At 40.2% G+C, this 16,572-nt stretch overlaps 1 protein-coding gene across 1 annotated transcript in view; it reads left to right on the top strand.

The window, feature by feature from the left end:
* The window catches only part of SLC35F4 (solute carrier family 35 member F4), a 272,418-nt gene extending 257,061 nt beyond the window's left edge, over positions 1 to 15,357 (top strand). Inside the window, exons 5-8 of the mRNA XM_065941555.1 lie at positions 5,884 to 6,009; positions 8,108 to 8,300; positions 11,153 to 11,242; positions 15,116 to 15,357. Of these exons, the coding sequence (XP_065797627.1) occupies positions 5,884 to 6,009; positions 8,108 to 8,300; positions 11,153 to 11,242; positions 15,116 to 15,357 (651 nt within the window). The remainder of the gene's footprint in view (positions 1 to 5,883; positions 6,010 to 8,107; positions 8,301 to 11,152; positions 11,243 to 15,115) is intronic.
* The last annotated feature ends 1,215 nt before the right edge of the window (positions 15,358 to 16,572 follow it).

Genomic DNA, 16,572 nt, shown 5'->3' with positions numbered 1-16,572 from the left:
TTGCTTCCTTATTTTTCTATTATTAATTGAAAATTTTCTTTCTTTTTCAAATTTGCTTGAAAGTATGAACAAAATTGGTGGGCAGTGAATGGTTCAGTGGACCTTGACTTTTATAGCAGATTTAGGAAATGAATTTGTGTCCCTTCAGCTTGGCACCCACCTATTTTCTAGGTATAATTGGGTCCCTGTGTGTTTAGCTTCCCACACTTTGCCTCTTTTGGAGATTTGCTGCCATCTGCCAAGAACCAACCAGTGTATGTCAGTTGAATGGAATTGTTCATTGCTTAAACTGCTCTTCACTGAATTCTAACTGGACTCCAGGGCACTCTAAATCAGGGTTCTGGAGCTGAGCTTCTACTGATTTATGCCAATATTACATATTTAGATGAGATTCAAGGCAATCTTTTGTTTCCATCTTGCCTTTGATTGACATTTATGCAGTAACTCTTTATTCACGTGCAGTGCAGGCTCCTCTGTCTAGAATCTTCACGCTTCCTGGAGGAGACAGCAGAGGATGGGTAGTAGGACTATTCCCCTTTCATCCCCCTCTTGGCAGGAGAATAATTCACAAATACACGGAAGGGAAAGTTGAACTGGAAAGGTTCTCTGATTTTATGCCCATGAGGAATCTATAAACCTTATCAACAAGTTATAGTCAATAGGTTCCATCTACCTTCCACATCATCACTATGGAAGGTGATTGCAGCCATGAAATTAAAAGACGCTTGCTCCTTGAAAGAAAAGCTATGACAAACCTAGACAATGTATTGAAAAGAGGAGACATTACTTTGCCAACAAAGGTCCATCTAGTCAAAGCTATGGTTTTTCCAGTAGTCATGTATGGATGTGAGAGTTGGACCATAAGAAAGTTGAGTGCCAAAGAACTGATGCTTTCGAACTGTGGTGTTGGAGAAGACTCTTGAGAGTTCCTTGGGCCATGAGGAGATCAAACCAGTCAATTCTAAAGGAAACCAACTCTGAATATTCATTAGAAGGACTGATGTTGAAGCTGAAGCTCTAATAATTTGGCCACTTGATGTGAAGAGTCAACACATTGGAAAAACCCTTGATTCTGGGAAAGATAAAAGGAGAAGTGGATGACAGAGGATAAGATGGTTGGATGGCATCACCAACTCAATGGACATGAGTTTGAGCAAGCTCTGGGAGATGGTGAAGAACAGAGAAGCCTGGTGTGCTGCAGTCCATGGGGTGGCAAAGAGCTGAACATGAGTGAGTGACTGAACAACAGCACCTTCCACAAACTCTTGAGTCTTTCCTTCTGGGATTTTTTTTCTTCTTTTTTCCATCCTGGTCTCCCTTTGAGGGGTGTGTGTGTGTGTGTGTGTGTGTGTGTGTGTGTGTTTGAGGGTGTGTGTGTGTGTGTTTGAGGGTGTGTGTGTGTGTGTGTTTGAGGGTGTGTGTGTGTGTGTGTGTGTGTGTGTTTGAGGGTGTGTGTGTGTGTGTGTTTGAGGGTGTGTGTGTGTGTGTGTGTGTGATGGGGATGGAGGGTGGGAATCTAGTTTGAGATCTAAACCCCAGGGACCTCCTCACCCCCCTACTCCTGAACACACACAGAATATCTGGACTGCTGCAGACTGCCCACCTCTTTTATTTCTCACACATTGACTCCTGTCCAATTTCAATGGCTTTGAGTAAACAGATGGCTCTTCTTTATGGAAGCTTAAACATAACATGTCTGGAGGAGGGCATGGCAACCCACTCCAGTATTCCTCCCTAGAGAATCCTCATGGACAAAGGAACCTAGCAGGCTACAGTTAACAGGGTGGCAAAGAGTTGGACACAACTGAAGTGACTTGGCATGCACTCATGCAAACATAAAATGTGGACAAATTTAAGGATTCTGTGTAGCCATGTTTCCCTGCAGTGGACTCTATAAAGATACACTCACAGGAAACAAGGATAATCATCAGTGGAGGTCTCATTGGCCAAGCTATTGATATGTATCCATCTTCAACTGCTGACTTTGAGTCCTGACTTGAGTATAGTCTGGCCAGCAGTATAACTTTGAGGCCCTCAATTTCAGAGCCTGATACAGAGTCTTTAGGACTAAAGACTCCAGTGTGAGTGAATCCATGCTCCGCCCAGCTCCAGAAATGGGGTTAACCACCTCACAAATTAAGGAAATACATTTGGGTTACAATTAGAGAAGCAGTTAAAGGATCATCTCAAAACCCTGAATTGAGAAGAACTGATATTGTTATGTAAATAATAGTTCTGGAAGTCATTTGTCAGTGGGAAACACAGTGACTGTAATGAGGTTGGAGATCCAGAGAAGGGCTGGATTCTTGTGGTTTTTGAGGACCTGCGCCAAAAGAGGGGGGAAACTAAAATAAAGGAAAACAGAAACAGGCAAAAGCCAGATATTTCTCTAGCTTTTATCTGTACAAACTAATTCTTCAAGAGGGGAAAGAAACCTAGCTGTCAGGCAAGGACACAGGTAGTATGTAGATCTGTGCAATCCCCAAATGTTTACTGTTAACACCCTCTTTGGGCTTTAAGAACAAGCTCAAACCAGGTCCCTCTCTGATTGGCCCTGAGAGCTGATGCAGATTAAGATCTCAGAGGGGACTGAGCCTGCAGAGGAAGGTAGCTGCCTCAGGTGGTGATGTCACTCAAGTAGCATGCCAGGGTAATGGGCTAAATAAATTCTCTCCCTCCGGGTACTCACCCCAAGTGGGCACACCACGATGGAAGGGCACCCAGAGGTTCAGAAGGTTAAAAATGAGGCATTGGAAGCTTTATGATCACTCTGGTTACTAACATTTTCACTGAAGTCAGATTCAAGTAATGGTAGTGGTGGGTGTCCATCTTGTTTAGACACCTCTGGTTGTTTATGGAGCTAGAACTGGAATAGGTTGTGAGGAGAGCCTTGTTTTTCTGCAGCCAAGCAGGTGGCACCATGAGATGGTACGTTTTCAGCAGAGGAGTCCCTCCTGTGGACACTAACATTTTTTGTGTGTTTGTCATCATGCGGATGTCATATGAGCACTTCTGACACAGTATTGAAAGGGCTGGCTTCCTGCCGGCACATTTTCAATGTCCTGAGCCCAAGAAGAATCATTTGTGTTTTTTTGTTGAGAAGACAATTAATCCTGCCTTAATGATTGATTACTTCTGAAAATGCACGTGACTCAGACCTGTACTCAGGTTACCTGCTTTCTGGCAATCTCAAGAATATTTACTCTTGCAGTTAACCAATGGTGGGAGACAGAGCCACTCCGAGATCATCCAAGCCACCACTCCAAATGAGCCTGCCACCCAAAATTTCCCTGAATTTTCTGGATTAGCTGAGTTCCTTTCCATTAGTTTCAACTATGTAGATAAGAAATAGAATGAAAAAAATTTTAAACATGGCCATAGAGAACTTGTTCTATCAGATAGTTGTGAAATGTAAATAGAAATGTGGAAAATAATTTAAATTATCTTTTATCCCTAGGTAACCTACTAACCTACAAATAACTGTTCATACCATAGACAGGAATTTTTCTAACATCACAAATAACAAATTTTCATGCTTTTGGAACTTAACTAACAGTGTTGTCTGGTTCCCTGAAGTGAAAAATGCTTCTCTCCATGAACACAATTCAGAGAGATGCTAGTGTAATTGATATGTCAGTTTAAATGGTCTGAGCTAATAATTTCACAAGCACTTGAATATTAAATATAATGGAGATCTTTAAGAGGTTTGTCATGGTTATAATTCTGAATTGCTATAAAGTTATGTAACCTTTGTCCACGTTCAATTTCTATCTTGAGAAAACTTATAACAGAAATATACTGCATATGTATTTTTACTAATGGCTGACTCAGAAAAGTAAGGGTTCCCAATTGGGGTCATATTCTGTGGCTAACTGTATTCCTTGCTCAACATTTTCCAGACAGTGTTTTTGGTTTTTTCCCTATTTTTTGTAGAGACTGTTTGTTTTCAGAATTCCCTAAATCAGTTTATGTATTATACACAATTGCCTAAGCCTAGATGTTGTATATTATAGAATAATTTTAATATTTTAAAGTACAAAGCAGTATATCACATTAAAGTTCTTTAGGATTAACATTGTATTCTATTATCCTTGTCTTGAAGATATCACCTGTTTATTTGACCAAGAAAATACAACTGATGCTTGGTAAAAAGAAAACAAATATTAATTCAAATGTTTTATCCTACAAGCTCAATATTTTGAGGGAAATCTATCTGTGAACCTGAATACTTTAACACACAAACATTCATGAAACACAAAAACAAATCAGAAACTGTCCATATCTAACATAACTTTTCATTTCTCTGACATCAGACTACCCAAACAAAGATTGCAAATCCCTAGCTGAACTATAAATCCCCAAATCAGGGAAAATAATAACCCTTGCAGAACTTCCAGGCTTAGGTAACCACTTCACCGTGTTTATTTATGAGTCTATTACTTGCTGTTTGGAAAATGTCCTTGGCACCTCATAGTGTGTGTGTTAAATTCTGTTTCATATAGTCTGAAGCACAGTCTAACTGGAACACAGGCCTGGAAGCTTTAGAGACTGTAATACTCTGCATGGGCAACCCGCCCCATCACATAGCCTCCTGGATAGCGGTTTATGGAGACAGTCTTTCACTGCTGACAAGTTGCCGTCTGTTCTCGAGTACACCTGCTGTTTCTCATAAAAGACGCGTCAGTATGGAGCTGGCTCTGAAACCACCTGTGCCCTGGCTTTTTGGGTGGTCATTAACAAAAGAAATGCTTTAACCGCATCTAAATTATACATGTCATCGTTATCATACTTTGCTCTGGCCTCCAGCAAGTGACATGTTAAAGATATACATTTGATTGTAATGAATAATTCACTAATAATATTTCAAAGGGTCAAAAAATCACATATGTGAGAAATCTGTCTACAGAGGAAACAAGTCTACTTGGGAATACTCAGAACTGAAGCTTAACAAAACCAATCAGCAAGTATTTTTAAATTTCCCACGAAGTTGCATCGTGATCTTAAAGTCAGTGAGACTATTTCGCAATGAAATAACATAGTATTTCCTATTCCAGAGTTGTTACTTTACTTTTCACTGTATCTTTAAAATGTTTTCCAATAAAAGCAGGTTGAGATGATGAAAGAAAGAGATGTCAATGAGCATTTCACAAAGAAAGTGGACTTCTCTTTGGAATATATCAAGGATCATATTAATTTACAGTAAACCATTATGATTTCAATCAATTATTGGTATATCACTTTATACAGCTAATGCTTTAGAATAGCTCAATGAAATTACCTTTCTGTGGCTTAGTTTACATGTAAACAAAAGGAAGAAATAGCCTCCACTTGACATTCCAAGTGACAGTGCAAATTCAACTCGCTCCTTATAAATCATTCTGAAAGGTTATTCTCATTTCTTTTTTCACTTTGGCCTAAAACTTGTCTCTTATTATGTCTCAATCAATATTACATCACCATAATCAAGTTCTGATTATGTGGAGATCTTCAGAAACATGCATTGATCCAAGGAGCTGATTGATATGTGCTGAATTGTTTGAAGGAAAAGAACACAGTATAGATGAAAATGCTAAGAAGTGACTTCCTATTAAATTTATTTCATCAATATGGGTATTAATCTCTAGGGAGCTGAGCTAAAAAATCAAACTAAAATTACTAGTCCTTAATTAGAATATGTGAGCAGCTTTTATGTTCTCTGCCTGGATGTCACATGAGTGTATGGATTTCTTTCTGATACTGACCCTCCAACATTTAAACAGTGATGTACAGGAGGTAATTGGGTTTGAGGAAGAATGTAGCAACTCGCATGGGTTTTTCAACTGCTTGCTCTGGGATATGGAGGCATCAATGTAAACATTTTTTTCTTTGCATTCTATGTGACAGATAGTTGCCGCAATAATGGCAATCACTGGCATCGTGATGATGGCATATGCAGATAACTTCCATGCCGATTCCATCATAGGAGTGGCATTTGCCGTGGGCTCAGCCTCAACATCTGCACTGTATAAGGTATTTCGTGTACTTTCTCATGTGCTTATTATCATTTGTAGCTTATATTTTTATAAAGTAATAAGTAATATTTTATAAAGAAAAGACGAAGAAAATGTTGACTAGCAAAAAAAAAAAAAGACAGTTTAAATAACAATAAGTACCAATTATTGAGTACTTGCTATAGGCTGCACACTTGCCAGAATGTTCACCTGTTACCATACCTTTATGAGGCATAGGTACTTATTCCCCCTTTGCAGATGAGGAAACTGAGACTTTGAAAGATTAGGTAACTTGTCCAATATCATCCAGCAGGAAGTGATAGAGCCAAGATTTAAACTCGGATTGGTCAACTCCAAGGGCTTCCCTGGCAGCCATGACTCCACCCCTCCCAAATCGCCAACCAGCTGTAGCAGGAGCTGAGAGAGACTTCTCTACGTTTAACTACCTTCGGTCATTATTTTAACTACAAAGAGGTGTTAAAAATCCTAAGCCAACTATCACTTGAGAGTTTAGTTTGCTACATATAAACCCCATGCTATGTTATCAGCTAGATGAAGAGCCTCTTTTCCTCTTGATGCATCCTCTGGGTCTGTACTATGTACTCACAGTTCTCTCTCCCCTGGAGCCACCTGTCATCAGTGAAAGCTCTATTCAGAGTCACTGCCCCTGACTTCAAAAGCATGAGCTAAGAAAGCAGATCTAAAAGGTTATTCACCAAAGTGCCGCTTGCCAGAGCCAGCTTTCTGGATGTTGCAACTGTTCCACTCTCACCTCTCATGGTGTTTCAATGAGAAAATCTTCTCTGAAAGGCAGAAAATGCCTGCCGCATCCCTCCTGGATGCCTGTTCTGCTTATTCACCAACTCTGCGGCTCAGAGGGCGTTGTGTCTATTTCCATATTGACATTTCCTGACCCACTGATTCTCTGACAAGCTTGACAAGTGTTCACTCAGTCACCATTAGTGTTTAGCTTGCCCCCAGCTGAGACTCCACTGAGATGTCTGATGTGAACAAAGACCACCAGCACGTGCTCAAGTTCTAAGTCTCTCGAGAGAAAAAACAATATGCTTAGTTGAAATTAAAAGAAATTCCTGGATTTGCTGTATGCCTGGGATGTCTCTTTTATAGAGAGAATTCTCCTGACCACATTACAGATGTATTCATTCTGGTAGTGGTAATATCTGCTGACACACACAGCATCATATGTACACCAAAGAAAAGATATATTCTGTGCTACACTGTTTGAGGATTAATAAAGGAAGCAGAGGGGTTAAGAAACCAAGAAATATGGACTAGAGACCTGTCTCCTCCCAAACTAAATGTGTGATTTAGGTTAGCTATTTACATGTCCTTGTCATCTTTCTCTATACACAGATTTATAATCCAGAAAAGAAAAACAATCTTTAAAATCTGGAGAATAAATACAGACCTTGTGAAAATATTTTAAACTCAGAGAGAAAAGTGCTTATAAATCCAAGGCATCACTATTGAAAGTGAAAGTCGCTCAGTTGTATCCTACTCTTTGCAACCCCATGGACTATACAGTCCATGGAATTCTCCAGGCCAGAATACTGGAGTGGGTAGTCTTTCCCTTCTCCAGGGGATCTTCCCAACCCAGGGATCAAACCCAGGTCTCATGCATTGCAGGCAGATTCTTTGCCAGCTGAGCCACAAGGGAAGCTGTTACTTCTCTCAATAACATGATGACAGGTTCTCTCTGGCCAATTTAGTTTTCAGTAATTATCAAAATAAGGATAAAATTAATCCCATGCTTGAAGGAAAGAACGATGGCATCTTAATCCTAAATGTTTCTGGGCTGGTCTGCATTCTTCTTTATCATCTACCCTATACTCATAACTGACAGTGGGTTTTTCCTAGTTACAGTATCCCTGTGGCATACCAAGTGGGATTTATTTTATGACGATTTCTGTTTTACATGAAGGCTAGAGCGTATTTGAATTCCTTAGCTCAGCAGCCCATTTAGTGTCATGGAAATGCTGGGATAAGATGACATAGAGCATAAGTTCTGGGCCAGTTAGCTCACGATGTAGAACTTGCCTTTCTGATCCAACAACAGCCCCTGACCGAGTGGCTAACAAGTTCCTTTCCTGTTCTAGGTTTTGTTTAAGATGTTTCTTGGAAGTGCTAACTTTGGTGAGGCAGCACACTTTGTCTCCACGTTGGGTTTCTTCAATTTAATCTTCATCTCCTTCACCCCAGTCATCCTGTATTTCACCAAGGTGGAGCACTGGTCCTCGTTTGCAGCTCTGCCATGGGGCTGTCTCTGCGGGATGGCAGGGCTCTGGCTGGGTGAGTGGCTGAGTCTTGCCTTCCATTTCCTATGTCACTTGTCCCTTCCTTGGAGAGTTAAATTGTCATAATAGAAGCATTCCCTTCTTAGATGCCTATCTAAGATAGGCATCCCTATCTTCTATTTCCCAAACTCACTTAAGGTTGGTTAATGGTTATAAGGTTCTTTGCAGGCTATTGTTTGATTAGGTCAGAGCAGTCCAACTGGCATGTCCATGGGTAAAGGGCTGCCCCACCGGCCCATCCCCAGTGCGCTGAGTTCTCTCTGTGTTAAGGTTGCCCTGAGAGAAAATGAGGAGACAGCCTGTCTCCTGACTGTGTTACACACGCCAGGGATTTATAGTCTTCAGTGCTTCTGCTCGCAAGTTTTTTTTTTGCTACCTTCTCTTCTCCATAAGAATCAGATATGATCTAGTCAGAGCTGGGCTGGGACACAGATCTGAGAGATGAACAGCAGACTGTACTCTGTCATGCCCCCACCCGATCACCTAGAACTATGGTTTTAATTTGCTTAGGTTCACCTGGCCTCGCTCCTGTTTTTGGTTTGGCCTGTCTTCAGGGAGCGCCTTAGTCCACACGCAGATTGGAGTCATCCATTTACCTGATGTGTCTCGGGCAGGGCCCCGGGCTACAGATAACATATTGAACTATATATTCTTGTCCTTAGATTGTCAAAAGAGCTTGTAAGGGTTCTATCGAAAGTGCTAAGGAAAAGCAGTTACCCATTTTGATGCAGCTACCAGTTCTCGTTGAATGAGAAAAGCTCAGTTCTCAACAAAGACCAATACTTCCTATCAATCTGCTAAAATACTCAGTTCAGCCAGCAAAATGACAGTTGGGGAACTTAGCAGAGCCTATGCTATGCTTACTAAATTTCTGATTTATTAGGACTGGTCATATTTGACTCCCCACATCTGAGGAGAGAGTTGAGATGCTAGAATATTCATTCCCATTGCAGCTCTGTCAGAAGGGAGGAATAGTTATTGATATTAACTTACAAAGGTCTTTGGCCTTGATTTCTACTGCTATTGTATTAAAATGATGAACAAGCCCAAGTCTTGTGGAAATCCAACCCATCATCTCTAACAAGCACGAGTGACTCCAGATACCTAAATTTTGGAGCTTAACTAAAGCAAGAATTATAGAAAGCAGTAGAAGGATAAACACTGTCCTAACTGTAATGGTTCTAGAACCATCTTTGGTTTTACAGAGAAATGGGCAATATGGTTTGGGGTCACTTCCATACAGATCTTTCCTGAATTGAGGACTTTTCATGGTTGTCATTTTTCATAGTTGTCATATTTCTCTAACCCCCTAAAACAAAAATTGGCTTGAAATCTATTAAAATAATACTATATAATTTATAAATATTTTTCTTTTTGAAAACAAGTACTTTTGATCATTGTTGGGTATGTGATTACTTGAATAATTTTATATTTAGTTTAAAGTGTCCAAAGAGATAAATTAAAGGGTATCAAGTTATACCTTCAGTTTTTTCTGTGGACCTGCCTTAAGGTTATCTGTGTATAAATCAGGATGTGGAAAAGGTCCCTGGTGTTCAGTGAATTATATGCACCTCTGTTGGTTCATGTGATGCACACCCCAAAAGAGAGGGAATAAAACAGCATAGGCCATCCTTGGACAGATCTTCTGTTAGGCAGTAACACTAGGGTCTTTTATTTTTTATTTATTTATTTTTTTTGTTTCTTTTTTTTAAATTTTAAAAAAAATTTTTCAGTAGGTTTTGTCACACATTGATATGAATCAGCCATAGAGTTACACGTATTCCCCATCCTGATCCCCCCTCCCACCTCCCTCTCCACCCGATTCCTCTGGGTCTTCCCAGCCCACCAGGCCCGAGCACTTGACTTATGCATCCCACCTGGGCTGGTGGTCTGTTTCACCATAGATAATATACATGCTGTTCTTTCGAAACATCCCACCCTCACCTTCTCCCACAGAGTTCAAAAGTCCGTTCTGTACTTCTGTGTCTCTTTTTCTGTTTTGCATATAGGGTTATCGTTACCATCTTTCTAATAGGGTCTTTTAGTTATCCAAGAACATGGCATGATACAGCAAACTAGCAAGGGAGAAAGCCGCAGTCAGTCATTAGCTCTCAAACTCTGGCTCAACTTTATAGTGCTCACAAGCAGTGTAGTGAACATATTATTTCACCTCTTTGCATGGCTCCCTACCCTCTTTGTGCCAACTGGTAAGAAATCAGGCAACCAGGGCGGCAGAAGAGGAAAAAGGAACGTGACTTTTTCAGGTATAATACATATGAATCCATCTCCAAAATTAGAGGATTAATTCACCAATGTTACTCGTTGGAAAAGACCCTGATGCTGGGAAAGATTGAGGGCAGGAGGAGAAGGGGATGACAGAGGATGAGATGGTTGGATGGCATCACTGACTCAATGGACATGAGTTTGGGTAAACTCTGGGAGTTGGTGATGGACAGGGAGGCCTGATGTGCTGCGGTTCATGGGGTCACAAAGAGTTGGATACGACTGAGCAACTGAACTGAACTGAACAGATAATTTAGAAGGCATGTTTAGCATAGACATTGATTCTTTTATGTTAAAAGAAGGAAAGAGCCCAGCATCTCAGTTCCCCTTTATCCTGTATGTGTGTGTGTGTGTTAGTTACTCAGTCATGTCCAGCTCTTTGCGACCCGATAGACTGTAGCCCACCAGGCTCCACTGTCCATGAAATTCTTGAGGCAAGAATACTGGAGTGGGTTGCCGTTCCCTTCTCCAGGGCGTCTTCCTGACCTAGGGATCAAACCCGGGGCTCCTGCACTGTAGGTGGGTTCTTTACCATCTGAGCCACCATCCTCCTCTCTTTGGCAGCCTTCAACATCCTGGTGAATGTTGGCGTGGTGCTGACGTACCCAATCCTCATCTCGATCGGGACAGTGCTCAGCGTTCCTGGAAATGCAGGTACTGTACAAACTGACACGAGCCCAGGAAGGTCCCCGCTTGTGTGTGTTTCACACCCGGAGTTACTTCTTCAAGTAACTGTGAATTGTGGCCCTTGCCTGGGAACATGTTTTTAAATATCTCGAAGGTGGCAGACAACAGAATGACTGTGCAGCAGATTTAAAAATTGCAGCTACAAACACTGTTTTTACTTGGTCGCGCTTTTAGAATTAAATACCAAATGTATCATTTGGGCTTCATGTAATCTCCCTGACAACCTAATTTTGTGGTATTTTTAGAGGAAGTCCTATGGAAACAAAAGGCATCCCAGCGCAGGACTCTCAAGTCAACGTCACTAATGAAAGTGTAGGGAACGTACAGGGTGTTGGCTCCCCATCAGACTACCCATGGGGAGCTGTGAAAGCTCCTCCCAGGGACATAGCAGATGGCCCTCTGGAACAGATACAGGAAAAAAGCAATTTGACTCACTTCAGGGACAAGAGGAAAAGCTGTTTTTCCAGGAAAATCTTTCTAGTGAAAACTGTCAGTGGAACAAATAATGAAAGTAAAGTATTTGGATGACTATATAGTTCTTCTAATTTTAAAATTCTATGTTTCCAAGTCTTTGGTAGCCTTCTTTCTTTGTCCCAGGATAATCAGCAAATGTTTATTGAACACTTATTATGTGATCAGGATTATAGAAGGGACTGGGGGGTGGGGGGAGAAAAGATAGTGTTGGTCCCATAACAAACTTACACTGTATACTACAGTATACAGACAGTTTATGGTACTGACACAAAAACAGAAATATAGATCAATGGAACAGAATAGAAAGCCCGGAGATAAACCCATTCACCTACAGTCACCTAATCTATGACAAAGAAGGCAAGAATATACAATGGAGAAGACAGTCTCTTCAATAAGTGGTGCTGGTAAAACTAGACAACTACACGTAAAAGAATGAAATTAGAACACTCCTTAACATCATACAAAAATAAATTTTAAATGGATTAAAGACCTAAATGTAAGGCTAGACACTATAAAACTCTTAGGGGAAAACATAGGCATAACAGTCCTTGACATAAATCATAGCAAGAAATTTTTTGACCTAGGTCCTAAAGTAATGAAAATAAAAACAAAAGTAAATAGGATCTTATTGAACTTAAAAGCTTTTGCACAGCAAAAGAAATCATAAACAAGATGAAAAGACAACCCTCAGAATAGGAGAAAATATTTGCCAATGAAGCAACTGGCAAGGGATTAATCTCCAAGATATATAAACAGCTCATGTGGCTCAATTCCCTAAAAACAAACAACCCAATAAAAAAAAGACCTAAATAGATATTTCTCCAAAGAAGACATTACGGATGGCTAAGAGGCACACGAAAAATGCTCAACACAACTAATTATTACAGAAATCCAAATCAAAACTAAAATGAGGCATCACTTCACACTGGTCAGAATGAGCATCATCAAAAAAATCTATAAACGATAAATACTGGAGAGGATGTGGAGAAGAGGGAATCCTCCTATACTACTGGTTGGAATGTAAATTGAGACAGCCACTATAGAGAACAATATGGAGGCTCCTTAAAAACATAGTACTATCATTGACCCAGCAATCCCACTCCTGGGCATACACCCAATGAAAACTATAATTACAGAAGATACATGCATGCCTGTGATCATGGCAGTAGTATGTAGAATCACCAGGACAGGAATGGATAAAGAAGATTTGGCACATATATATACTGGAATATTACTCAGCCATAAACAGGAATGAAGTAGTGCCGCTTGCAGAGATGTAAATGGACCTAGAGACTGCAATACAGAGGGAAGTTAGAAAGAAAAAAACAAAATATCATATATTAATGCTTATGCATATATGAGGAATCTAGAAAAATGGTACAGATGAACCTATTTGTAAAGCAGAAATAGACACAGAAATATAGAGAACAAATGTATGTACACCAAAGCGGAAAGAAGGGATGGGATGAATTGGGAGATTGGGATTGACATATACACTATCGTGTATAAAATAGATAACTAATGAGAACCTTCTGTATAGCACAGGGAACTCTACTTAATCCTCTGTGGTGAAAAAGAGGGGAGATATGTATATATAGAGCTGATTCACTTTTCTGTACAATAGGAAGTAACACAACGTTGTAAAACAACTAAACTCCAAAAAAGGAGTGCGATGAGAAAAAAAAAAAAAACAACTCACACTGAATATGGAAAACAATGCTGACTATATGAAATAACTTAGAACTCCACAAAGTAACTTATCATTAAATGCCAAATTGTGTAAAAGACTCCAAGGACTATAAGATATTTAGAGGAAAGTCGTTATCAGAGAGGAGTGGAGTTGTCAAGGAATTCCATTCATTCATCCATGGATTCACTCATTTAATAAGTAATTTCTGAGTACTTAGTATATGCTACCAGCTGTGCTAACACTGGTGATCGATCCTGAGTAAGACACAGTCCCTGCCCTCAGGATCGTGTGGTATAGAAGGGAGATAAAAGAACTCAGTAATTACAATGCAGAGAGAGAAAGACTTTGACAGAGACATGTACTGAATGCTCTAAGAGCACACAGGAGGGGCACTGAAGGAGCTTCTTGCAAGAAGGGTGAAAGGAGGAATTTAGCAGAGGGTTTAGCTGGATGAAGTGCACACGAGGAAAGAACGTTCCATACAGAGAAGAGCATGTACATGACTCTACTACTTAAATACATGCCTCCTAAAACTGAAAACAGGGACTCAGAAATATTTCTGTATGAGATGTTCACTGCAGCACTATTGACAAAAACCAAATGTGGAAACACCCAGACGTCCATCAGGAAATGAACCGATAAACAAATTGTGATAGAGTGGGATATTATTCACCATAAAAAGGAAGGAAGCGCTAACACATGCTACGATGTGGCTGAACCTCAAAAACATTATGTTAATCAAAAGAAACCAGATATAAAATGTCATATATTATACATTTCAATTTATAAGAAATATCTAGAGCAGATAAATCCATAGACACGCAGCAGATTGGTGGTTTCCAGGTGTGGGGCTGGGGGTAGGGGAGTGGGGAGTAACTGCTTAGTGGGTATGGGGTTTTATTTTGAAATGATGAAAACATTTTACACCAGATGGAGGAGCTGGTACATTAATCTATACAAAATGAATGTACAAAATACTAGTAAACTCACTTGAAAGTGGCTAATTTTAATTTGTATCAGTTTCACTGCAACTAAAAATTTTTAAAAGACTAGCATTTGCAAAGACCTAAACATTAATAAGCTTGGTTCATTTAAAAAATCTTCAGTGGGCCAGTGAAACTGGAGAAGTATGAGCAAAGACCTAAACATTAATAAGCTTGATTCATTTAAAAAATCTTCAGTGGGCCAGTGAAACTGGAGAAGTACGAAGGAATACAGAGGAAAGATATTAAGAAATAAAACTTCATGTATACACTTCAACAAGGACCGACTGTTACAGCCCAGGGAACTCTGCTTAATATTCTGTAATAACTTAAATGGGACAAGAATTTGAAAAAGAATAGATGCATGTATATGTGTGACTAAACCACCTTACTGTAACCTGAAACAGTGTTAATCAACTATGCTCCAATACAAAATAAAACTATTTTTGAAAATTGCAGAGGCTATTCAATCAGATGGTATTTGCCTGGAAGGCTAAGTATGATTTAGGGAAAAGAAATGGAAAGCAGATGTAGAGAGCCATGTCAATAACGACATAGAAAAAGGAAAGATAAGCTTGTGAGAACAAGAGAGACTTTTGGAAATCTTCTAGAAGTAGCATTGATTTGGGTCAGTTGTTTTCGGAGAAGCTTAGAAATCATCATAGGCTGACTGACTTGCTGTTGCCCCCCTAGCTGTGGATCTCCTGAAGCAGGAGGTAATATTCAATGTCGTCCGCCTGGCTGCTACCATCATCATCTGCATTGGGTTTCTGCTGATGCTCTTGCCTGAGGAGTGGGACGAAATTACCCTGAGATTCATCAACAGCCTAAAGGAAAAGAAGAGCGAGGAGCACGTGGATGACATCACCGATTCCAGTGTCCACCTGCGAAGCAGAAGCAGGGCCAATGGGACCGTGTCCATACCACTGGCTTAAGGAGGGACACATTTGGAATGCACGTGTATGTATATTCTGTGAATATAATAAAAATTTCTCACTACCTGTACACTCAAACTCTGAATTTGGATAAGTCATGTGTGGAATAATGCCAACATAAAAGTTTACATTTATATGCTTATCAAGGAACTGGTGTAAATAGTCATAATAAATTTTTTATTAAACATATTCATCCTATTTCTATTTCTTCTGGCTTTTTTTTGAGGGGGGGATTTTCCCCATAATTCACAGAATTTCCTGAAAATATGAGATTCTTTTAAATATAGCAGTATATACATGACCATCCCAAACTCTGCTGTATTTAAAGGGATAACCAACAGGGATCTATTGCATAGCACATGGAAATCTGCTCAGTCTTGAGTGGCAGCCTGGATGGGAGGTGGGATTGGGGGAGAACCATGTGCATGTGTTCGTCACTTAGTCGTATCTGGCTTTTGCAGCCCCAAACACTGTGGCCTACCAGGTTCCTCTATCCATGGACTTCTTTAGGCAAAAACATGGGAGTGGGTAGCCTTCCCTTCTCCAGGGGATCTTCCCAATGCAGGGACTGAACTTGGGTCTCCTGCACCGCAGGCATATTCTTCACCTTCTGAGCCACCAGGGAAGCTTGAAGGGGAGAATGGAGACATGTCTATGTACGGCTGAGTCCCCTCACTGTTTACCTGAAACTATCCCATTGTTAATCAGCTGTACCCCAACACAAAAAGTTCAAAATAAATAAATAAAGATAAAATTCATTCCTATTAGGAAAAAAAAAGAGATTCTATTAAATTATGGTCTTGTCATTATTTTTTTCTGGAGAAGGCAATGGCACCCCAGTCCAGTACTCTTGCCTGGAAAATCCCATGGACGGAGGAGCCTGGTAGGCTGCAGTCCATGGGGTAGCTGAGACGGACATGACTGAAAACTTCACTTTCCCTTTTTACTTTCATGCATTGGAGAAGGAAATGGAAACCCACTCCCGTGTTCTTGCCTGGAGAATCCCAGGGATGGGGGGCCTGGTGGGCTGCCGTCTATGGGGTTGCACAGAGTCGGACATGACTGAAGCGACTTAGCAGCCATAGCAGCATTACCTTTTTCTCACCTGGAACTGAGGCCTTTTCATTCAATCAGAAAAAAACTGCATACTCTATATATATTTAAGGCCAATAACAGCCTTTAATTTGAAATCTAGAAAGTAAATATCAATAGAGC

Source organism: Muntiacus reevesi, chromosome 7 (assembly GCF_963930625.1).
Source record: "Muntiacus reevesi chromosome 7, mMunRee1.1, whole genome shotgun sequence".
Classification (NCBI taxonomy): domain Eukaryota; kingdom Metazoa; phylum Chordata; class Mammalia; order Artiodactyla; family Cervidae; genus Muntiacus; species Muntiacus reevesi.
Note: the sequence above shows the minus strand (reverse complement) of the source record. Positions and strands in the feature narration are given on the sequence as shown.